General features: G+C 49.2%; 1 protein-coding gene across 4 annotated transcripts in view; it reads left to right on the forward strand.

Annotated features, from left to right (window-relative positions):
- Positions 1 to 23,085, forward strand: part of KHDRBS3 (KH RNA binding domain containing, signal transduction associated 3) — a 133,371-nt gene extending 110,286 nt beyond the window's left edge. For 3 of the 4 annotated variants that reach the window (XM_016216096.2, XM_016216099.2, XM_016216098.2), the window contains 2 exons: positions 12,540 to 12,598; positions 14,334 to 14,957. In XM_016216096.2, coding sequence (XP_016071582.2) covers positions 12,540 to 12,598; positions 14,334 to 14,425 — 151 coding nt within the window. In that variant the 3' untranslated portion in view covers positions 14,426 to 14,957. Of the gene's footprint in view, positions 1 to 12,539; positions 12,599 to 14,333; positions 14,958 to 15,861; positions 15,919 to 22,855 lie in introns of those variants that run through there. The other variant, XR_001603413.2, reaches the window with a different exon arrangement.
- The last annotated feature ends 1,876 nt before the right edge of the window (positions 23,086 to 24,961 follow it).

Raw genomic sequence — 24,961 nt, forward strand, 5'->3', positions numbered from 1 at the left:
TTAATTTTAGTGAGAGGAAAGGAGAGAGAGAGGGAGGAAGAGAAACATCAGTTGGATCGAACCAGCATTCTTCGTAGGCGCCTTGCCTGGACACTGAGCCTGTCACCTTCTGGTGTAGGGACGATACTCCAACCAACTGAGCCACCCGACCGGGGCCCTTCTGCAACCTTTTAAGCAACTTTTCGATAGGAAGGAACTACAGAGGTGTTTTCTGTTCAAATAAGGAACCATTGTTGGACATCTCTACATCCGTGTGTTTTTCTTTTTCTGAGGCATAATATATACACAGCAGAGAGCATGAATTCACCCCTCTCTGAAGAATATAGTTCAGCGAGTGCTTGCGTATACATCCAGGTAACCAGGAGAGCACTTCCAGCAGCGTGGAAGGTTCTGGGGCGTTTTCTTTTGACTACAGGATATCTCCCGTTCCTCTTGTCTTGTCTCCTTGAATTACATGGGTTTTTTACAAAGTACCTAGACATGTTTCCTGTTATCCCAAAAATGTCTTGATTGGTAGTTAGATCATAGAGAAAAGCACGTGGAATCTGCTCTTGGAAGGAGAGTAACTGGCTTTCCCCTGGCGCCCCAGCACTCTAGCCAGGTGACCTTAGAGAAGTCACCGTCTTTGACCCGCCGCTTTCTCATTGCGCCAGATGGCATGGTGCGCTGTCCTGGGGATGCCTTTTGCTTTCTTTCTGTCTCGCCCACCTCTCCGGTGTCAGTTTAGACCTCTCCTTCCAGAAAGCACCCCCCTGTCTCCCACAGCCGGTCCGGGACCCCGCCTCCGAGTCCTTCAGAGAACCCGGCGTCTCGGCCCCACGGGCCCCACCGGCCCCACCGGCCCCACCGGCCCCACCGGCCTGGCGGCTGCCGTGCCGCCGGACCTGCTTCGTCACGGAGCCCGGGGCTTGCTCTCTGCTGGCCCGACGCCTGGCGCGTAGGAGGCGCCCCCGAAAAACCTGCTGAGCAAATGTTGAGTAAAGAAGGTGGTATCTGGACCTTGTGGATTCCAACTAAGATCATCTTAAGAGACAGTGTAAAATGGAAGTTTCTTCTTAAATGGTGGAAGAGTTGTTGTTTTTAGCTACATCTATAAAAGAGAGCACACCCGTATGCGGGTTCGTTTCAGGGCTGAGAGTGTGTGTGTGGAGCACCTGCCGCAGCGCGACTCACCGCAGGCCTGCGACGAGGGACATGCGTTATCAGCGCGCGGTCAACCTCTGGGCTCCTGTCACCCGGCCCCCGGCGCCAGGGAGGAGCAGTCGAGTGGGCCCTCCTCGGAATTAGACGGCCACGTGCCCTCCTCCTGCGGCACAGGCTGCCCTCCTGGGCCCGCGGCGTCGCCTTGCTCGGAAGGGGCCGCCCGCAGTGCTGTGCAGCGCAGACTGCGACAGGGTGCCGGGAGTCACGAGAGCCTGAGGTTGGCCGGAACGGAGCGTTGGGCAGGCCGCGCAGGCGTGTGGCCGTGACAGGTGTTCCGGCTCCCTCGCTGGAATCAGTGGAGAATCGTTTCTCTCGGGTGATCAAGACAAGTCAGCCTGGAGCCAGGGGCCATGCGGGCCTCTCAGGCCGAGCCTCCCTTGGATTCCGCCCAGGGCCCTGAGTTCCCCGCCGCCCAGCCAGGGGAGGTCAGGCCTGGAGGAGTCGCACAGCGGGGCGGTGGCGGTGGCCCGGGCAGCAGCTCTGCGTGGCCAGCTGTGTGCGCGACTCCCCTGCGACCTTCTTGGTATTTATGGCAGAGTAACTGTTGCATCAGAAATGAGGCTTTGCAAACTCAATGACAGTAGGGTTCAGAGTACCAGTCACCGTTTATTTTGAGCGGACGTAGTGGAAGGCCGGTGACGCGAGGTTTGTGTGTGTGAACTGATCAGCCCTTGTTCGCCATCATCAGGCGTCACTTACACCACAGCCACGCACGTCGCTCTTTCCACCTTCCAGTGTTTTCATTGAGCTCCTTTTCGTGTGAGACACTTCTGGAAGCCGGACTCAAAAAGATTAAGCTGCCTGCCCGGGAGTAACGCTGCTCGTGAAGGAAGAGCAGGACCGAAAACTAAGTGGGCCTTTAATCCGCAGTCGGAATGATGTCCTCAGTTACCTTTTATGCTATGGTGACTCCAGTGTGTGTCTCCAGGTAGACGTGCCTCCCGCCCTCTAGACCCCTCCTCTGGGATGTCCTAGGGCCTCCCGATGGCTCCCTCCCCCGAGAGCTCTTCCTGCCGTCCTCTGCCCGGTTCAGTACATGCGGCACTGTTTCTCCTTGGCACCGTGGAAATGTCTGGTAACTTGCCATCTTACTCAGCAGTAAAGAACAAAGCCTTTCGGCGGCCTGGGTGACCCTGTGTCACCCACCTCTGCCCTCCCTCGCTGTCGCCCTCCCCCACTGTCACCCTTCCCCTGTCCCCTCTACTCCAGCCACATGCACACTGCCCTTCTGATCCACAAACACAGGAGAAGGTGCCCACGTTGGGACTTCTGCACACAGTAGTCCCTCCGCCTGGAATACTGTTCCTGCAGAGAGTATCTGCACAACTTGAGTCCAGCACATAGGACAGCTGCTTGGAGAGGGTGCTCTGCTCGCTTATAAAATAACAACCTTACTCCGCTCCCTCCAGCCGCTGTGAGCTGCTCTCCTTAGTCTCAGCAGTTCTCCTTACCATGTGTTTATACCTAAATAGCTTACCGCCTGGCTCTTGCACTGCAGTATAAGTTTCATGAAGGTGGTGAGGTGGTTTTGCTTAAATAGTTTTAAATAAATTGAATGCTTGAGTGGGGTGAGCAAGTGAGCGAAGGAACGCATGCATGAATGAAGTCTTGGTGTAAGTGGCAGAGCGCAGGCTCAGGAGGGCCCGGAGCTCTCCCCTGGGCTGCTGTACTGGGCGGGCCTTTGCCTCCCAGGGGTGCACAGGCCCCGCGGGAGAGGCCCCCATTTGCTCGTGAGCAGGAGAGGAAAATGGGCAGCTAGAGCTGGGACACGACTCGTGAGTCAGGTGACTGTATCTTGCCTGTAGAGTTTATAGAAATAGGAAGGATTATTAACGCCAGAGTAAAATTCAGATTTTAATAGCCTTTGTTTTACAAAGTAAGATGACTTAAGTGTTGAAATATGACGAGTGTCATGGACTGTTTTTAATCCCTAATTTATCATTAAAGAAGAAAAGGACCCGTTTTCTAATCTATTGTTTTCAAGTCCTGTTCTAAAGTCCTGTTTTGCCCTGGCAAACAAGTGGGGCGGATTTTCAGCTGCGGTTTAAACGTGCTTTCGCGTTGGATGTTCTTGGCACCAGCCGTTCCTAAGGCGGGGTTCCGTTGTAGACTGAAGTTTCTGTTACTCTTATTGGAATAAGGAGCAGGGGCAGTTCTTCAGATTGTTTTAAGCCCCACTTCCCACTTTAAAAAAAATCAAATCTTAAGAAATGTGGTGAAATTGCTTGTAAAACGAGCAGCTTCCCCTCCCCGCCAGCCTCGTCCTGAGCAGCCGGGTGCACAGGGCAGCGCCACGAGCCCCGCGCCCCCACCCGGAGCCCCCCCAGTGTCGGGGAGCCGATGGTACTGCTGACCCCTCCACTCAGAGAGAGAGGGGCTCCCCCACTGAGCTGGCACTCTATCCGGCCCTTCAAGTTGATAGTTTAAGTGTTCTAGTTACTGGCACGTGCATGTAAGTTTTGATTCTTAAAGAGAATGTTTTTTAAAAAAATTTTTACTGAGTGATTTTTTTTTTTTTTTTTTTAGGGAGAGAGAGAAACATCCGTTTGTTGTTCCACTTGCGCATTCATTGATTGATTCTTGTATGTGCTCTGACTGGGGATTGAACCCACAACCTTGGCGTATCGGAACAACACTTTAACCAAAAGAGCTACCCAGCTAGGGCTGTAAAAAGAATGATTTATTTCAAACCTAACTGTACATTTGCTTTCTTACCTTCTTAGCTCTAGAAAATAAAAGACCAGTTTAGGGAGCTGAGGCTATTCCCATGTTAAAACTCTCTGAAGGTTTTAGGGGAACCTGCATATATGCCTTGTTTACTGGAAGTTTTACTTTTTCCCTGACTTTTTTTTTGCCTGTCTGACCCAGAAAATGGGTTTTTCATCATGCTGTTGACTGAGATCTGAGTGTGACATTGGCTCTGTCCTGGGCTGGCTCTGAGGGAGTGTGTCCTCCAGGACTCACAGACAGGGTGACAGTTTCCCAGGTAGAAGACCCATCTTTCTGTAGCAGGTGTGTAATACTCCTCTGCCCTCCTCTGACCTGCTGCAGGCCAGTGTCCCTGGCCTTGGCTCAAGCTTCTGGTCTCCCATCTCCCTTTTACCCCAAATTAGTGAGGGCCACAAAGTGCTTTCGTGAATAGGATAGATACCTGTTACTGTTTACCATACTCAGACTTAAAACAAATCTTTAAAAACATTTATTAATCATGAAATATATAGCAGTGATCAACCCATTGCATGTTAACAGAATTTATTTTGATGGGAAGTCACTATTTTCATAGAAATAATAAAAATTGTGGCATGGTTTCATATTTTTGCAAATCCTTTTAATGTCTGCTCCATAGGAGCTAGCTAGTCTTTGGTCAGCTTCTGCATTCAGTCTGATGGGCTGTGCTGTTCTGGTTGAAGTGGTAGGAATGACAGGCAGGAGTGTTTCACTGGCCCGCCACAGAACGGTGGCTGTTCTTTGATGCTGCACCAAACACAGCAGGCGGCAGTTCCTTAAAGGTTAGTTGCATGTGGATCTGAAACCATATCAGCAGACTTTTTATCCTCTGTGAGATCAGATACCTTGGTCTGTCTCCCACTTGATGATGGGTTTTGTAACATCCTGCGTGGGCCGTTTGAAAAAATATTACTTCCCCGAGTTAGGCGTATTTTTATCATGTGGCGGCACATCTCATTATGTCCTATTAAAAACTTAGATTCCTTATTATCACCGGCAGTCTCAACAGAGAAGTCTTGGTACTGGCTCGCTACCAGTTTACCTTGGTAAATGCTGGTGTCCCGGAATTCTGGCCTACACGCAGAAGCTTGAATTTTGTCATTGGTGACATAGGGTCTGTTGTCTTTCTTCAAGTGACAGGCTCATGTCATTTGTTATTGAGAAACCATCTGCCGGATGCCTAAGTATGATTAACTGTAGTTTGTCTGCCTTTCGTTCTTTCCAGTAAAAATGATGTCTGGGGAACAAAGTGGCTAGTGGGGCTCCTCGCGCCAGTCACTGCCCAGGGCCTCCCCTAGGTCCCTGCTGTAGGATACTCCGTATTTCATCACACAGAATAATTAAAAGTTGTGTGCTTAAGAGTTGAGACTTATTAAAATCAGTCATTTTTACTACTTGATCAAGGATATTTAAAAATGAAACGGCCTTAAAAAACAAACAAAAACATATCTACTAGTACAGTTTGGTGTCACTGCCTCGATGCTGGCTAAAGCTCTAACGATTTTACCCACTGCATTCGGTGAGAATGTCAGCGCTGTGAGAAAGATGAGTAATGTCCTATTATTATTGCGAAAATAGTTTGATGTAGTGGACGCCCAATAGGGTCTCAGGAACCCCTAAGAGTCCCCAGGCCCCACTGAGTACCACTGCTCTGGGCCACTTTGAAGAGGCAGCATTGTTAATAATCTGGGGCAGAGCTGGGCCAGCAACAGGTTGCCGCAAACACTTGAAACCTCATGCAGTCTTCCATCAAATGAATGGCAGTTCACACTGTCAGCTCCTAATTGTGTGCCCACCACACAGTAGGCACCGAGTGCCAAGTGTGTCTACCTAGAACAGAGGCCGAGCCCTCGCCTCACTCATCAGAGCTGCCCCGTTCGCTGTGGAATTCTCAAGTTAGAAGATTATTAACAGCCATCTATTTAGTCTGAACACACTTAGCAAAACGTAGAAGACAGGAATGGATGAAGTCACTGTTTCTTTCCCAGATGGGACGATAGTTGCTCAGTTCGTAGAGTAGCCCCTGGCAGGGGCTCAACTTGAGTGAAGAAGCATCGAGTTGGAGCCAGACTGTCCAGAGCACAGGCAGAGCACTGGGCTTGGGCTGTGACCCCTCCTCCTCCTAGCTTGTCCCACCCGATTCTGAAGCTTACTATTCAGTGTCTTCCTGGGGAAATGTTATTAAACATTATGAAAGAAGTGTCAGATATTAAGACTTATTGAAAGCAGATTGGAAGTTTTTTAGCCAGTTCCCCTGAAGGAGTTTCATCTCTTCGCCATCTATGCTAATGGGGAAACGAGTAGTCCCAGCATTGCTTTTTATATAGCGCTTTTCATTTATTCTGCTTTATCTATAAAAATTTTTAATGGTTGTATAAGGATTAAAGGCTCCTGAGTAGAAAGCCAGTCTGGAGCTATTATCTGGGTTATGGGTGTTTGGGCCTTCAATTTTTCCTGTCATATAGTAAGAATTTATTAACTATTTGCTGAAATATTCATTTTCCTCATAATGATTACAGATAAGGTTTTTCTTGAAGGAATGGGCCAAAAGAATCAGGAAAAATGTCAGCCTTTTTTATGTTAAATTCAGGCAGCACAGAAATCACTGGTTTAACTTCTGAAGGGCTTCACCACCCCTCCCGCCCATAAGAAACCACCATAGCCTTCGCAACAAAGCATTATTATTGCAGATGCCTTGAGACAGGAGGAAGTTCTCCGTGCTAGGGTTCCTATTAGTCTTTCTTTTATTTCTTTGTTTTGGATGCTGCTATAGGCTGGGACTAAATCCTGTAGAGACAAGTATGAGGCCGACATGGTTACAATCTTCTGACCTCATTGTTTTACCTGGAAAATGAAACAATATGGGGGTTTGAGGATGAAGAGATTATCTAAATGCATTGTAAACTAAAAAGAACTGAACTGAGAAAGGGAGATGGGCTAGGCGCTTACATCCGCTTCCTCCACCCCCTTCTTAAAATCGCGTAAGTGACAGAGAAGGTTATGAAAGACTCCTACGGAAGAGGAAGCAGATGAGAGCAGATCTACAAAAAAGCAAAATGGAGCGAAACCCTGTTCAGGAGGAGGGTTCTGTGAGGTTAGAGGGTGCAGGGCAGACGAGCCCCGTGACCCGTGCTGTGCCCCAGGTGCAGGCAGAAGCCGGGTGTGCCCTTCCTTCAGTTGGCTGAACAACTGCCTTCGGGGTGCTCCGTGGTCCAGCCTCTAACCCACTAGTGCTCAGCAGTGCTTAGTCCCAGGTTAAAGCTGTCACAGTGCAAAGCCAAGCCTTAGATAGTGGCACCCAGGGTGGGGGGACCCAGAGCCCCAAACACAGGATGTGCATTACTGGCACATCCCACCCAATAGCATATTCTATCCTTTGTCCACAACACCCAGAAGACAGCTATTTGAATCGGGTTTCATCCACAGACAAGAAAATGGAGAATCTCAAATGCAAAAATTAACACATATCCAAAATTTACTAAGAATTCAAGAAACAGACTCAAAGGACTGAAAAACTAACAACTTGAGAGAACAGAGCTCAAAGAATAGAAGGTGATTGTAAAATAAGTAATTAAGTCTTCATGTGGCTAAGAAGATATCGCATCCAGAGAGGCCAGGCCGGCTAAGGAGATGGGAATTAAAAAGTCTGACTGGCCTCTCAGTAGCACCAAAGAATGGCGGGCGGGCGGTGGGGTAGAAAAGTCAAGAGATGGAGGGGAGGGGAGAGAATTTTTACGAAGAAGAAAAAATTGAGAAGTTGAAGAAAAACACAAGTTATTCACATCCAAAGGGCCTACCAACTGCCAAAATATGTGCTTGTAAGGAGGTAAGAAGAAAACTCGTGCTTTTAGTGAGCAGGCTCGTGTCCCCTCCTTGAAACGATAAACTCCAGCCTCCTTAGAGTCACGTAAGGAGGAGGCAGCCACGTGTGGGGAACAGTGGCTGCTGTGGCATCAGATCCCCGGGCTCACTGCCTTGGTCCTCACTGGTTCGCATTGGTCTTTAGATAGTTAACCCTTCAGAAGGGCCTAAAGATTAGCCCCCGTGACTTTACAGTGGAGACAGGTACAGAAGCTCGAGAGGTCAAAGGGACAGGGGACAGGTGGATAAATGTCAAGAGCTCCTGCTTAATCCTGTTCACAGAGACAGGGCGACCTGGGGACTCCGAGTTTTTGTCTTCTTTTGGGACCTTTGTTGACGGATGGCAGGAGGCCTAGGGAGACAAGGACTGGTCCCAGGGCTTCTGTTTGCTCCTTCACCGTGTGTTTTCTCCCAGACCTGGGCATATTTCCTGACTCTGATTCGTGGAACCAGGGAGCTCTGGGAAAGCCAGGAATTATGCTGAACGTTTAGACTTCCTTTGATCCCCGACATGGGTGGGGGACTTGGGAAGGACGGAATACCCAGGAGAAGCAGCCTCGTGCAGTGAAGAGAAGCCCACTCGACCTATGGAAGGAGAGGCTGCCCTTGAGCCCTTTCGATGGAGTTCAGGTGTATTCTGCCTGATGGGTTTTCTTGCCTATTTATTTAAAGATGTGTCTCTAAATGAGATTGTTAGTGTTTTTCGCCTTTGCCATAGTTGGGTTTTTAGTGTATCCTTGGGAACTAGGACACGTCTTTGGTTAGTAGACAGTCGAGGTCCACGCAGTGAAATGCTGGGAAAGCAATTCCGAAGGGACTGACAGGTGTGAGAATGGGGCTCAGCTGCTCCCAGCTGCGTGGCTTGATGACAGTCTTGCAATAAGTAATCAGAAACTGGGTGAAATGATAGAAAATGTCAGTTTAAAGTTTTCCCTTGTCAGAACTAAGATTGTCTTATCAGCAGAGCACGGCTGGACCAAATCATGCCCCCTTTTATCCCCCCGCTCATTGGAGAAGAGTCTTCACCCGGTTTTCTTAGGCTGAGCTGTGTTAGAGCACGTCTCAGACACGCTTCCCGTCCACGGCGAGGGCGTTACTGCCCGGTCCGTTCAGTAGAGGAGCCTCGGTTTGGTCAGGGGGCAATTGTTTGACTCTTCTGTTGATGACTTGGGACCTGTCATTTATAGTTCCAAGGGGGACCTGTCTTAGGGGAGGACATTATTATGAGTTTTATAAAGAAGTTACTCTCATTTTATCTGTGCAACAAAGATAAAGTTCTCAAGAATACCAGAGTTTTATTTGTCTAAGGGGCTATCATGATGTGGCTCCTGACCTTTGAAAAGAAGACTGAGGCTCGCTTAATGTAGTGCTGAGTTTCTAAGAAGAATCAGCCAGTTTGTTTATTTATTTGTTAATTCTCACCTGAGGATACTTTTTCCATTTTTATTTTATTTTTTTAAGAGAGGGTGGAAGGGAAGCGGGGGAGAGAGAGAAAGGAAGAAACATAATTGTGAGAGAGACACATGGATTGGTTGCCTCCCACACACACCTAGACCGGGCTGGGAATTAAACCTGCAACCCAGGAACATGCACTTGGCCAGGAATTGAACCTGCGACCCTTTGGTGCGTGGGCCGATGCCCTAGCCACTGAGCACACTGGCCAACGCTTGCCCATTTATTTTCAACAAAATGAGAAGATGCTGCGCATGAGCCCTGGAGAGTGTCAGAGCAGCCCGAGGGTCTGAGCAGCGTCCCCACCAGGGATCTGACAGGTAAAGCGCCGAGGCTCGGCGAGAGGACACCGCTGACACGCTCACCCAGCACCTGGATGCACACGTGTAGACTCAGATGTCTTGACCAATATTTGACACTCGCGTTTTATCAAAAGGTTTGCCTGTAAATGCCTATCCTCAAGATGAGAAAAGTATTCTACTTTGATAGCAATTCTCAGATTCAAAGCTACAAAGCCTTAAGAAGTAGGAAGGCCGGATTTCTTTTGCTATTGCTTATTTTTGCTGGATTTTTTTCTCTTCTTGAATATGAAAATTTCTGTGCTCTTTTTCCAGCTGGTCCCTCTTCTTTTCTCCTTCCCATAAATGTTTATTGTGTTTGAGAGAAAGGACCTCAGAGAAGGAGAAAGGGAGGGGAGGAGTTTGAGATGAGACAGAATTGCGGCAGCATCATGCCCTGTGGGCATGGACAGTGAGGTTTGTATGGACCCTGACAAGCCCAGGGGGAGAAGTGGGACATTTGGGAAAAGCACGTGACAGAGCAGGTCATAGAAAAGCAGGAGCCGCCGGGTAAGGTGGGCTGCCGTGAGCACAACCTGCCTCCAGCTCATGGCAGTGGCCGTGACCTGAGCTCTGAGTGTAGATGCTGCCACAGAAGAGCTGTGTGACCCTGGCCAGGTGGCTCACCCTTGCTGAGCCCCAGCTGCCCCATCAGTGAAAGCAGAGATTTTGTGCAGGTTACGTGAAATCGTGCACATGGCTCCCCGTTCCCATGGCAGGGGGCCTGCTTGTCACCGCTCTGTTCCTCTCACCCTCCCTCCCTTTCTCCCAGGCTCTCTAGGAAAGCCAGCCCTCAAACTGCAGAGTATTTTTCTAATACTCCTGCTACCTGTGGCTCCCTGGAAAAATTGCACCTCGCCTCTTGGTTTAATAGTTCAGCTGTGGGAGTGACTATTCTGTTCCCTGCAGCATTTCGGGCAGCCAGTGGAGCCCAACGCAGCGCATGGCAGAAAGCTTGGGTTTTGTCTCCAGGCAAGAGTGCGCCCCCCCAGCCAGGGTGCCGCACCACGCCACACCGCAGCAGTGCACGTGTGGGGTGTGACTACACGGGGTCCAGGTCTGGCCTGCGCTTTGCACATAAAGGCAGCATTTTGTACTGAGGAGTCGGGCATGTTACCAGCACTTACTAACTCTCTTCGATGCGAGCACCTGTAGACTCTCGGGTCTCTACGTGTCTGCTGCGTCTGTGTCGCGCGAGTGCTGCTACCTCGGCCTGGAGGGCCCCTGAGGTGCCACCTTTGCCCCTCCCCTTCCTTGTGTTCGCCCCCAACCCAGCTCCCCCTCGCCCGCTTTGAGAACACTGCTCAAGCATCGCCTTCCCGAGAAGCCCGCGCACCACCCTAGCGGGTGGAGGTGCCCCTTCTCTAGGGACCCAGTGACTCAGCTCATGGACAGTGAGGGTCCGTTCGGGGCCGGGAGAGGGACAGCGGGTGACAAACAGCGGCCGTGTGCTGTGGTGGGTCCTCGAGTGCCCGAGAGATGGGGAGGTTCTCTGAGCAGGTGGCACTTGGGCTGAAGGCCCAGCAGGCGGTGGCTGGAGGGGAGGGGAGCAGGTGTGAAGACCCCGCCCCGCTGGAGGACAAGAGGAACAGCGCCCCGTGGCTTCCCTCCTCCTCGCGGGAGCTGCCCCTCTTGCCTCGTCATCGCATCCGGTGGGCGGTCTGGTGTCATTTACCTGAGAGGACGTGTGGGGTTCCAGGCAGGTGTGGGTTGAACCCACGAGGGTGTGACCTTATGCCCCGGTCTGTGAGCTATTAGGCAGGCATCCCAGCATTTCTGACCCGCAGAGTCCTTACCTAGGAAATGGCTGTGACGGTTCTCCGTCCCTCAGGTGGTCATCGTGATGCCTGGGTGGGTGTCAGCAGCTGACACCCAGCGACAGTCACAGCTCAGCTCTTAGTGTTCACACTGTGACTCCCTGAGGGTTAACAGCCGAGCCGGATCATTTCCCTTTGGATTAGAGCTTCTGATTTGATTGCGGAGGTTGGAATCATGAGAGTGGGTTTCCGTGACAATCCAAGATGAACTTTTCCCTGCGCAGTAAGGTGGGTGGGAAAGGGGGAGCCCAAGAGGGTGAGGGGGAGCTGCCGCTCGGACACGTGAGAGGGCGTCGGGCACTAATTATATCTGCTGCGGTTCCGTAATCTAGGTCTTCCACAATCTGCTCTTTCAAGAGATGATGCCTGATGCAAATATGCCGTGTGTGGGGGAGCTGTTTTGCACTGTCTGCAAAACAGCTATGGTACAGGCCCCCTCCAGGAGCCCAGGGATGCTGGGCATGAGAAGACAGTGTCAGCGTGCCTGTGTTTTGCCAGGCTCCTGGCCTCTGTGCCCGCAGGGAACCTCCCGCCCACTCCTGCCCCACCCCGCCCACCGTCAGTGCTGAGCCCCGGGTGAGCCCCTGCCTGGTGGCCATGAGCTGGTACTGGGAGAGAAAATGTCTCGGCTCCGCACTTGTCCCACCTGTGTTATAAAGTGAGGTCCCACGGCTCATACGGGGCTGGGTTTTCGGTAGGTGAGGCTTAAGGAGGAAATAAAGTCCATGCCCTCCATAGATGGTCCATCTGTAGGTGAGAAGCTGGGGCCGCCTCCTCCGCTTGCACAGGGCCCTGGGCCTGTCCTGTCTTCTGCCCACTACCACCCTGCCAGGACCGGGACGGGTGCCACCCTCGCATTGCCCGTGTGCTGCAGGCCCTTACTCTGTGTTGATTGGCCTGTTGCTGTGGTTAAAGTGTCAAAACACTTATTAGGTTGGGGGTCCTTTGATAACCCTGAAGTCTGAGGCCTCGGTGTTAGGGCTCTGCCAGTCCCGTGGGGATTTCTATCAGTTTTCAGTCCTGCCTCTGTCAGTTTTCTTTAAGTTTTGAAATACTTCCCTGAGTGTGATTTAAGCTCGCAGCCAGGCCGTTTTGCCCGTTGCTCATCTCTTTCCTTTGTGCTCTGTCTCGTTCGCTGCAGCGGTGCTGACTACTATGACTACGGACACGGGCTCAGTGACGAGACGTACGACTCCTACGGTGAGTGAGTGGCCGGCGCGAACGGGCCAGGGAGGGAGGCGGCACAGAAAGGCCTCCGAGGCCTCGGCCCAGGGGAATGCATGGAAGGTGCGCAGCCGCCTCATCTCCGTTCACCGGTGCCTGTCCGTTTTCAGAAGCTCCTCTGAGATTTAAGATTTAAAGAGAAGTAAAGACTTGCAGAACATTGTGGGAATTCAGATTCTGAACTTAGGTTTTCGTTTGGGGTTGACTGCCCGTTTTCTCACTCACCGCCCTGTGCCAGCCTGCAGCCCCCGTTAGGCTGGGGCTTTGTTGGAGTGTCTTCGCTTCTTGACAGGAAAGGAAAGGGACATGGTTGAGAGGACAGCTCTAGAGTGATTCTTCCACCCCATCTTTGTATTTTAATTCATCCCCAGTCTCAAACCCTCTAAACACAGTGCAGCGGGAGTCGTCCCACCAAGGCTTCCCGAGCCCCCAGCCCGGGCGAGACGGAGCGGGTCCGCAGGCTCGCGGGAGACAGGCCAGCCCCCCGAGTTCGGGGAATCGGGCCCCGAGCCTCCGGGCCTCCGTGTGCAGAAGGAAGGCGGTTTAATTAAAAGAATTGACAGCAGCAGCGTAATGATGGGAAGGAGCTCCTTTGCCGCAGGGCAAGGAGATCAGAGAACAGGAAGCTTCAATCGCTTGTACCCGGGACCAGGCGAGTGCATCAGGATCTTGGTTAATGGATGTGATGACATTTCTCTGAACATCACAGAAAAGCCATTTCCAGTTGTTCCTTTGAAGTGCATTTTGTTCTGTCGTCTGCCCCAAGCCATGACTGCACCTTGGATTTTTATTTTTATTTTTATTATTCGAAGCAAACACTTAAGAGAAACAGGTTGTTCTGTTGAACGCGAACACCGTGCATTTAAATGGATACAGGTTGGCTTGAGGGAGTGAGGTTGATGGCATGTTTGTGTCAAAGGAAGAGGTCATTTTACGCCTTTTCCTTCACAGCTTTTTAAAATTGGTCTCTGTGGACGCGTGACTTTCAGGCTGTGGCGCGTGGCGCGGGGTGTCAGCGGCTTGGGGAAGGCCGGGGACCGCCCGAAGCGCTGAGGCGGAACCCGCGTTTCAGTTCAGGACGTAAAGGTTACTAAACCCGCTGTCCCGCGTGGATTAGTATTATGAGCCAAACATGGCACTACGCCGCTACGTTTATTCCATACTCACGAAGTGTCACAGGTTAAATTTGCACCCAGCCGGGCGCGCTCTTGTCCTTCGGGGAGAGGGCCCAGGAGGGGCAGGGCGGCGCCTCTCCGCCCCGCTCTGCCCCTTCCCACGTGGCTCTCAGCTCCTCCTCCGGCCTCACGCGTTTACCTGTGTTTCTTGGCTACAGGAAATCTAAGGGACGCTTTGCCCAGTCGTAAATGTCCTCACGTGCAGCAAAGTCAGTTCAATTTGTGACTTGAGCCCGTGAGCTTTTTTGTTAAATGACTGGCCCAAAGGAAAGTTCCTGTGAAGTCAGTTGCCATTTAAGATACAAAAATCATTTTTCTTCCCATGCTGATAGGTTTCGGTGATGAGACGACCATTTTCCACCGTGTCTGTAACTTTTTTCTTAACTGAATTCATTTGGATTTTTCTCGGTATATCAGGGCTGTATGCCTTCCATATGACATCAATGGTAGGTTCAGGGCTAAGTTAGATCCAGCAAAGTGATGCTGACCAGATCCCGGTCAGTGATCTAATTGTGATTTGTCTTAACTGGTTTTAGGGCGAGAGGAGTGGACCAACTCAAGACACAAGGCGCCGTCGGCGAGGACGGCGAAGGGCGTCTACAGAGACCAGCCGTATGGCCGATACTGATTGTACTGTCTGATGTTGTGAAATAGCCCATCTCCACCCGTCCTGTATACTGTTCAAAGTAATTGTTTTCTATGAACAATCCCTTTTTAAATAAATCAAAATGCTTAAAATCTGAATGGATGGAACTCAAAGCTACTTTGTGGAAACATCAACCTGGGCAGAAAGAAAGAAAAAAAAAAAGACATGTAAAATTTTGTTATTTCCAGTCTGTATATGAAAAAAATAGGTCATCAAAAGGAAAAAAAATAACTTTGATTAACTAGTGTTAAACAAAAAGATAGGTTTACTAAATATGTTAATCCATCCTTTAACATAAGCCTCACCTTTCATTTTAAAGGTTTCCATAGAGTTTAGTTATTTTATCTTTTGGCCATGTGCTGGTTTTTTCCTTTCTTGCCAACATGGGTAAAAAGGGAAGGCAATTACAAGTGCAGATAATGTGGTATTTCTTTTGTAACTCGAGTCCTGAAATGTTCTGTAGTGTTAAGCAAACTTTCTTCTTGCTTGATACTAAATAAACTTTTGAAAGAAACTTCGTGTGTGTGAGCTAACAGTTTCATGTTTTTCTTACTTAAAAAGGCCTTCATAAATAGTTGTAAACAGGGAATTCATTTAATGACGCTCGTCATAAAAGGGTCACACTATAAACGTTGTACAACTTCTTTTAAAAATGGTATAAAATTAACTGTGCCATTATATACACACTCACCGTAGACTTAAATGCTGTTTTTAAAGAGTCCAAATGGTATCCACGCCAAATCTTGTTTAAAAACTGGTTTTAAAATAACTACTGACTTTCTGAAAAAGATGTGATCAGTTTTCACCTTGTTGAGCGTTTTTTCACTAGTGCCACTTTGGATTTTTTATGAGAATTTTGGTACCTTAATGAACTCCTCGCTCCATGCTGGAAGCAATAAGCACAGAGCTTTTAAAGACAGTCTGACATGACTAAATGAGGTCGCACTCGCCAAGGCTGAGGATGTGTGTAACCCTTAAACGGTCTTCATTTCCAAAGGTAAATAAATCAAATAAGATTTTAATCTCACTTAATTTATCTTAATAGAACGACTAAAACCAGGGCGATTACAACTTAGCAAGTTTCATTATCCATTTCAGAGAGGTCTTAAGAGCACCTAAATTCTCATTTTAAAAAGTTTAATTTGTTTTAGTAACCTAAAAAGCCATAGTTTAGTCAGTTTAATTGGGGCCAATTACTCCCTGTTAAACAGATGTAAAACCTCATAACTAGTCGTTTGTAATACCTTGTTTGGTTAGTCATTGAGGGCACTACTTAAAACTGACAAATATTTAATAAAGTTATTCTTTAATCATTTGGCTTAAGTTGTTTTTAAATTGTAGTTTTTGTAAAAAGTTTATTTTTTTATTTCTTGAGGGCTTTCCTGCGCTTTGAGTAAAAAGGTCTTTTCTTTTGCTAGGAAGCGTCAGCCTGTTGCAAAGTGGAAGGAACGGCTGTGGTCCCGGCACAGACACAGGTAAGCGGCTCGTGCTCCCGCACTTTGATGTGTCACGAAGATGAAGACAGTTTCGTGCTCACCTAACGTCGCGTGGGAAAGGCCCTTGCTGGCTCCTGTCACCGGCGCCGGTGACTGGCGGGCTAACTCGTCCAGTGTAAAGCGAAGCTTCTGCATGTAAAGCGGCCAGGCCGGCTCAGCTTTGCTGACAGAGGCTCAGCCACCACAGCGTTTAACACTCGGCCACTTTCTCCAATAAAGATGTACCAGCCTCGTCAGTGACGTGCGGAAGTTTTCCTAATTATTAAGTAAAAGAGGCAGTTTACCCAATGTGTGTAATATGATCCCAAGTTTATTTTTTAAAAACTGCGTATCCTCTGTATATTCATAGGCAAGAAATTACACAGGCATCCTGGGAAATTTTTACAGGAATTATCTTAGGCTTGTGGAAGTACCGTGTGTGTGTGTGTGTGTGTGTGTGTGATGTGTGTGATTTTCTCTCTGAAATTTGCAAAACAAGTCATTTTTATAAGAATATTTTAAAATGTGTTTTATGAAGTTATTTTCTAAAATTTTAAAAATCTATGTTTCTGAAGGACAGGTAGCATTCATTAAGTCTCACTTTTCAGACAGTCTTGTTTTTTCCCTAAACCATCAGAAACACTGCTCAGGCCCTGGCATTTCGGAGCCTGTTTGAAGCGTTTGTATTGGAGCTCTGCCCTTGGCTGCGCGAGTCTCACTTTGGACACCAGCACAGTGAGAACGAGGCCTGTCTCACGTCATCGTTCTAAGAATTGAGCAAGATACTATGGCCAGTGTTTGTAAGCTGGCAAGAGATACCACAGTGCGAGGCTGAACCGGCCAGCTTGATTAGGTACAGTTATTATGTGTGGGAAATAGGAGCTTTCCTTTGTTCATAATGGCCAGAGTTGATCTGAACCACTTAAAGTACCTGTAGGAAGAAAATCGTTCTCTTCACTCTCAGACCAAAATAAGTTCTTTTTTTTGCTTTTCTTGCACCGAAAGGGAATGTGACGTTGAACACATTTTCCCAGTGTGCGATGTACTGACATTTTCCACTGTTTTCTTTCTTGAATAATTAATTATTTAAGGAATTGACATATTGAATAATAAATAGGCAGGTTTCTTCAATCAGAAATCATGGGAGGTCCCTAGAGGGTCAATACCCAGATGGTCTTTAAAGCTAATTCCTGGGAATTGTGGAATTTCATGTTTATTTGAAGTTTTTAAAGAATCCATAACTCCATCGGGCTATAAAGATGGGCTGTGCGCTGGACAGGTCAGGAGCCCCCAGGAACACCGTGCAGCAGGAGTTCTGCTTGGCTGTCCCGGGCTTACCCTGGATGCCCTACACTCTGCCAAGCCCGGGGCCTTCCTGTTTCCACAGGAGACTCTGCTATTTTCTCCCTTCCCTGGGAGCATATTGCTTCTCTCCCAAATCTTTCTCCTTACCTCTGTCTGTCCTGTGGAATTTGTGATTTTCTCATTTGACAACATTTACTGAGCACAAATTCTATATGAGACACAAAGGAGGCTGTGAAAATACATAGATCTGTAAGGCGTGGACCTGGCATTGAAGTCACTGAATGTCCAATGGAGGTGACACTGACAACCCAGAACACACCATCCCGTTACCTCGCCCATCGCCCGGGCCCGGGCCCAGTGCCCTCTCCCATGATGCTGCCCCCAGGTAAACCAGGCCACCACCCTCTGCACTCTTCCAAATCTCACACTTAATCTACGGCTCTTCCCCTTAGGGTTGGCATTATATGATTATATTAGTTACAAGTTGTCATTATACAAAGCACGTGCTTATCACTTTCTGTAAATGATTTCCTTGAGTCCTCGCAACTGTAGGAAGGTGTCATCTCCATCGACAAAGGCAGACCTGAAGCCTCAGGGGTGCAGTCACGTAGGTGCGCGCACACGCCTCGTAACGCGGAGAGCAGATGCCAGCCACCACTTTAACCCAGAGTCTTCGGCCTTGACCCTGACGTTACCCTGCCCGTTCTCGGGGCTGGCACCGGCTCCTCATCATTGAAGGCTGCTTAAGAGTGGGCTAATTTTTGTAACCTTGTACCCCTAGAACTAGCTCCCTGAGCACTGGCTGGGCGCTCTGGTTGCTGCCCCTTCTCCGTCTCTGCCCCACCCACCCCAGATTCCCGCCTGGAGAGTCTTTGACTGGGTTTAGGTTCTGTCTTATATTCGAGATATTCCGAGTTGAATCAGGATCAGTATTCACTTGGATACACTGACCGAGCATCTGCTGTATCACAGGCAGTGCAAATGACAGTCTTGTCCCTGAAGGGGCCAGACTCTCCTGGGAAATGGGCAAGGAAGACGCCAGTCGGGCCCTGAGCATGGACGCGTGGAAGAAAGACGGGCACGTGGGGTGGTGAGAGGTAGGTGAGGGTGCCAGCAGGCCCTTAGGCTCAGGAGGAGCCAACCGCCCAGGGAAGGCGTTCCTGGAAGCATTCGTTCCCGGCGTCACTCACCAGCTCTGTGACCTGGGTCAGCTCCTGAACCTCTCTGAACTACAGACTCCTCACCCATAAAATAGGCACCGTGTTTGTTTGAACTCGTCCCTCGGGATCGCGGTGAAGGTCAGAAGGCTGCCAGGTGCCAACAGAGCTGTCTGCTCGCTCTTGTTGCTTCATGTAAACGTTTGGAATGAGAAGAAAAGATTATTGGGAAACGTCAATTATATTAGATAATGAGAATAAATAGAGAATTAGGAAGCAAGAGGCGGTGCTGTCTGGGAAGCAGGGCGTACGGGAGGGCTCTCGAGGTCCTGCTGAGAAGCCGAGACTCAGTGGCACCACTTTGAGGTGTCACATACTCTCCACCTCCTGGCTGAGCAGCCCCGCCCTCCCTCCGGACGCAGATCGCCCCCATTTGGTCTGTGTTCCCGCAAGGACTTGGCACAGCTCTGCCCTGGTGGTTGATCTGGCAGGCAGACAGCGAGCACCTGCAGAGACGGGCCTCACCTCCCGGTCCCGTCCCTGTCCCTGTCCCATCCTTGTCCCTGTCCCGTCCCTGTCCCACCCCTGTCCCGTCCCTGTACGCCTCTGCCCCGTCCTGTCCCTATCTCTGTCCCTGTCCCCGTCCCGTTCCTGTCGCTGTCCCTGTCCCCTCCCTGTCCCTGTCCCTTTCCCCTCCCTGTCCCACCCCTGTCTCGTCCCTGTCCCTGTCCCAGCTGAGCAAGTGTTTCGCAGAGTGAAGCTTTGGCCAGTGAGTGAGTAGGAAAGAACGGCACTGTCGGTGCGATCAATGAGGTTCCTAAAGGCGAGTTAGGAACAGCGAGCAGACGGGACAAGAAATGGAGGAAAAATCCCACCCATGTTGATAGTGTGACAGTTCAGAGAGCCGAGCTCCCTGGGCCAAACCCCGGACGAGACAGTGTCTGAGGTCGCTGTGTATGGAGATGGGTTCCAGAATCTAACACTGAAGATTTAAAGAAAAAATGTAGGTAACAATCTAATTAACCACAATATAATCCACTTTGCCAGGCAATGAATATAAATAATAAAGTTTGTTTTTTAAGGCAAGTGATATCTGTTTCTTCTGATCAATGACTTACAGGGATAGAAAGGAAAAAGCCCATCATTACATTTTAAATGTAAAAACCCCACTTTGTGCTTGATTTCTCCATCTTTGAGGAAGGTTGTAGGACGTTTTCAAACCCATTCTGCTCTCCCTTCTCTAATGGAAAACCCTACCCAGTGGCACTGGGTTCTGGGCGGGACTCTGATGTCAAGAATCGCAGCTCTGTCAGCGATTAGCACCCGGTGCTGACGCGGTTTCTCAGCTCTTAGTACGACACGTCCTCCGGGGGCTTCGATGGCTCTCAGGACAAAGTACGGCCTCCTCGGTCGTGGCCTTCCTGCCCCTCGGGCCGCCTCTGTCGCCACCGTGGGCGCTGCCCCGCTCCTCTTGCTGCTTTCCTGTCTGCCATCTCCGCCTGAAGTCACGTCTCCTTACCCCCCGCCCAGCTCCCGTTACCGGGCTGCCCAACTTTGAAGCGAAAGGAAGCATCGCCCACCCAGGAAGCCTTCCTTGGCCCGGTCTCCACCGGTGGCCTGGGTTTGAGTCCAGGCTTGAGAACCCGCCCAGCTCTCTGAATTGAGCAGCATGATGCCCTGTGATGGGCTTTTCACTCCCCGTCCCACCATGCCTCGTGCTGGTGACCCATGGCCAGGTGCTAAGCATCTGGTGGTCAGGGCGGGAAAGTGGGTGAGGGTGTCTTTGGCCTAATTGGATCAAGGCAGAGTCAGTTTTCCAACTGAAGAGAATGTAACGGGTTGTTAATTGTTGCCATGCATAAAATAGACGTGTGTGAAATCTCATTCGACCACCACTGCTGGCCCGGTCCCTGCCTTACTCACCTCCCCACGAGGCCAGAGCTCTGCTCTGCTTATTGATGTGTTTGTTCTGCTCACCAAAGACAAGACTTCAGGTTCTTGAGAGATGGAACCAGGTCTCATTGGACATGTTCATCCAGATCCCCACACGTAGCAGGGACCCGCAGGGTGGTTGTGAGTGAGTGAGATGGCAAACAGGTGGGCAAACGTGCCTGTAGCTCTTAACATAATAACACTGCCTGCTTGTCACTTTTTCTTAGGTTTCTCAGTGGAAATAGGATATTTACTTTCATAACTACTGACTTTTAAGTAAGAGATGTGAAGCTGGAAAACCAAAACATGTCCTGTGTTTAATAGGTAATACATTTGCTAGGTATAAAATCCTAAACTTCCAAGCGAATGCAATGAAAGATTGGTTTAAATTCCCAGCCCTGCCCCCAGCAACTGGAGTCTGCTCTTCGCACTGGTTTTGTGTGTATTTTTCCAGGGGTAATCTGAGCATAGGCAGACCACAGATAGTTGTTAATTATCACTATCACTATTTTTTATTCTAATGACTATTTTTACGTACAAAATGGCACAGCTTTCCTCCTTGTTTTACCTTAGAGTATACCCTAGAGTTCATTGTCTATTTTCAGTATAAATCTACCTTATCACTGACTAAGTAATATTTATATGAGTGAACCACAATTTAAACAACTTTTGACAGGCATATAATTTGCTTCCAATATTTTGCATTCATTAAAGACAGCACTAGAAACTTGCAAGACTTACATCTCTGTTATTGTACACATCTGTAAAAATCTGTGCAGAATAAATTTGTAAAGTAGATTCATTGAGCCACTACATTTTAAATAGGCATCACTGTATTGTTCCCCATAGAGGTAAAGAAATATGTTAATATACATTTCTGAAGGAAACTTGAACCCTAAAGGCTGTATGTATCCATTACTGTCTGCAACTGTTGGCACTTGTGGCCACACAGCCAACTCACCTGCTCAGCCTGGGTTAAAGTGGTCTTTAATGCACAGCACGAGGCTGGGTCCCTGTGCAAATGAACAAGGCAGTGTGGGTGTGCAGGACTCAGTAAGGACATGTGGGCGCTCCCTGTGTCTTACGGGGACCGTGACCCTTCCTCAGGCTCCCCTTGGGCTCTTCTCATTCCTGGAACCTGTTGGCATTAGCAGATGTATCTGAGGGCTGGCCCATCTCAGAGCAGGCTGTGTGCTAAGCGCTGTGGACACACCGGGTAAGGGAGGTGGCCTCTGCCTTGGAAGCCCTGGTCTCTGACCAAACAACACCCCGGTGGACACCTCACTCCACAGTGTCTTTGCCCACCCTTGCCTTTTTCCTAGCTATCCAGAGCGAGCCAGTTCTTCAAAGTCTTCCCTCTCCTGCCCAAAGAGCCCTGTTTCCTCTTCACTGGAGAGTCCTGGCTGATAGCTCTGATTGGCAAACACCTAGCTGTGACCTGGCACTTAGCGCCACGTGGATTGTCCTCCACCCCGGGGAAGCTGCTCGGGCATCACGCATAAGGTCGTGTGCTGTGTCATTGAGCCATTCAAGAAATTTTCATGGGTTAAACAATATCCTAACGAATAGATTTACTCTACCAGATGTTTATCTTTTTAAAACATTAGCGTTTAAAGTGACAGTATGTGTCTGCCTCGCCCCAGCACATTGCTGCTCTGTGCAGGTGACATGGGGCCCACTGGCCTGGCAGCGGGCAGGTGTCCAAGGCTCGACGGGGACAGGTGGGGGAGGCTTCATGGAGGAGAAGAAACCCAAATGGGGTTTTAAAGTGAAGTTGAAACCTGGAGGCAGGGAGGAGACGGGTCGGATGTGACAGGCTGATGCAGGTGGGAGGTGGCGTTAATGAGGCAGGAAACAGCACCTGTCTGGGACACATAAGCAGTTGTTAGATCTTAGGCAGCCGGTGGTAAGAGAAGCAGGAACGGGCCAGGTCACATGGAGCCAGGGACATGTACCAAGTTGCTCCAGGCTGTACTTTACGGTGCTGACAGGTGCCCTGGGGCCACACGTGTGAGCAGAGCTGTGAGCAGTGATCGGAGTGATGGCCACGTCTGCACTGTGACTGGGATATTTTCCTTCTGATTGCCACTTGGGTTTTGAAGTAACAGTTTTATTGTATCCAGCACATGGAAGCACATTGTTCAGTGTTAGTAAATAAAACATGCTCAAAACATATCTGAGAGTTGAGTCTCTTTCCAGATGACAAGAATGTGGTGACTGTGCCTATGTATGTCCACTGGGTCTCATTTTAGACCTTCATCTTGGAAGCTCCATGAAAACATTCTGGAATCAGACCCATAAATATCGTTCCAGGTGCCATTTCCATCACCGTCATACTATCCTAATCACTCACCTGCCTTGCTGAACACAGATACTTTGTCCTCAATTTCTAATACTCTCTTTTGCATCGTTTTACATAAATATCCTTATTTCTATTAAACTTCTGCTTGCCTGCCTCCTCTGCCTAAATCCTGCCATTCCCAGCAGAGCTAAATATTCCTTTCTTGATGTGTACAAATATATTTCATTTTCCTCTCTTCCAGGAACCTTTCTCTAATTGTGGACTGCTCAGGAGTGTTCAGCTCACCAGTGTGCCTAGTCAGTAAATGAATTCACTTGGAACTTGGAAATCATCATCCTTTTTTTTTTTTTGCACTATTTTGTGTTCTGTGAAATATTATATAAAACAGTATGCTTTCTAATTTGGAAAGGCTGTCAAGTGAAAAGGAAAGAAAATCTATCTTGTAGTCTCCTAATAAAAAATAACCAATGATTTGTGTATTACTTAATACAAACTGCCCACTCAAATCTCTTCCACTTTAACACAAACCTAGAAAAACAAAGCCTGGCGATTTGGGCGCAGCTCTGAACTTGGCCCACTTGAGAACCACGTGTGGCAGCATCTCGCTGCAAGAAGTCAAGACTCTCCACATAGTCCAGACTTGAAAATGATTTCTCCGTCTCACTTACGGACCGATACGTTTGAAAGCGTTGTGCCAAGTATTCTGCTGAGTACAAGGTGGGTTACAAAGGCTTGGGCGGGGCTGAGTGCACTCCGGGAGAGAGCGGGTTTCCGCGCCTCTCTGGGGCCTGTTTCGGAGCTTAAAGGCCCTGAACGCCGTGGACAGCGGTGCCATTCCGCTCATTCTCTTCCGATCACTTACGGGAGCGCCGTGATTTTAATGCAGCCGCCCCGGGAGCACGGGCTTTATTCCTTCTGCCAGGAGCTCACACAACATGTTTCTAGTCTTGGAATTTTAAGAGCAGTCTTGTGCATTGTTGAGTTGTCTCTTTCTTACCTCAAAAACACATTTCCTCAAGGCGGCCACGCCTTCCAGGGTGCGTGGTGGAGCATCGTGCTAACCACAGAGCAACCTCGACGAGGCTCGCTTTTCCTCCCCCTCCGTGACGCAGCCTGGAAACACAGTTCCCTCCCCCTGCATGTCCCGTCCGCACCTGTGTGCGTGTCAGACACACACTCCATCTCTGAAGTGCAGGTTGGACACACAATACAATATATAGATGATGTATTATAGAATTGTGCACCTGAAACCTATATAATTTTATTAACCAATGTCACCCCAATAAATTCAATAAAAATTATAAAAAACAAACTTAAAAAATCCAAAAACCAAATGAACAATTTAAAAAGTGCAGGTTGGAAAGCCTGCCCTGGAGAAAGCCTGCCCTGAGCTAGCGGGGGAGGGGAGTGAGGGTGTGAGCCTAGACGGGGAGGGGGGTGGAGTGAAGGGGGGCAGCTCCATGTGCACTCCTGTTTGCAATTAGTTTTAAACTAATAGGAATCTGAGAACATATACCGGATTATTGTAAATGGAAGAGAATTGGGCACCCTCTTTTCTTGCAGACTTTTCACCTCACAAGTCATAAGCCTACAAATAAAATCCCATAGATTCCAACTTGCGACTCATCTATCAGCCCCCTTCTCCTGATCTCACTCCTACTTAACTTGGCCTCTCATTTCACTGCTGAAGTTATTTAATCCATTGAATGCATTTATGAAGACTCTCTTGGGTGCTGGGCCCTGTCCTACAGACTCTAGGCCAAGCACAGGACACAGCAGAGGGAGTCCCATGGGAGGAGACTGACCATCACCCCAGACACCCACCTGGCCCTGCACTGGCTTCCCTGGCCCCCAGGGCAGACTTCAGCGTAAGCGACTGTTCCCAGCTCAGCCCAGGCCAGACCCATGGAGTGCTCAGGTTGCCTGCAGGATAGCACCTCAGTTTGGGGGAAGAGCAAAGAGAGGAAATTGACTGCAGGACACTGAACAAGGGAGTCTTTAGACTGGAAATGGGACTCTCCCTCCCTGGCCACGGGGCTCCTCCTGCCAGCTCTGACCTGCTAGCAAGCAGGTACCTCAGACACAAGTGACCGGATGAGCCTTTGAGCATGAAGTTCTCAAGGACTTACTGTGGTTGTAAAAATAACAGCTGATGGCTTTCCCAGCATCTGTCTAACTACACGAGACCCGAACGCTAGCATCTTAAAGAGAGTCCTTCACGGAGTTGGTTGCTACCTCGCCAAAAGTTTCCTACTTGCTGGTAACCTGAGGTTCCTGTGCTTCAGGGATGGCACCCGTTATGTTATGGACACGATGTGGGTGTGGCATGTGCTGTGGTGGACAAGCT

This window comes from Miniopterus natalensis, chromosome 16 (genome assembly GCF_054644295.1).
Source record: "Miniopterus natalensis isolate mMinNat1 chromosome 16, mMinNat1.hap1, whole genome shotgun sequence".
Lineage (NCBI taxonomy): Eukaryota > Metazoa > Chordata > Mammalia > Chiroptera > Miniopteridae > Miniopterus > Miniopterus natalensis.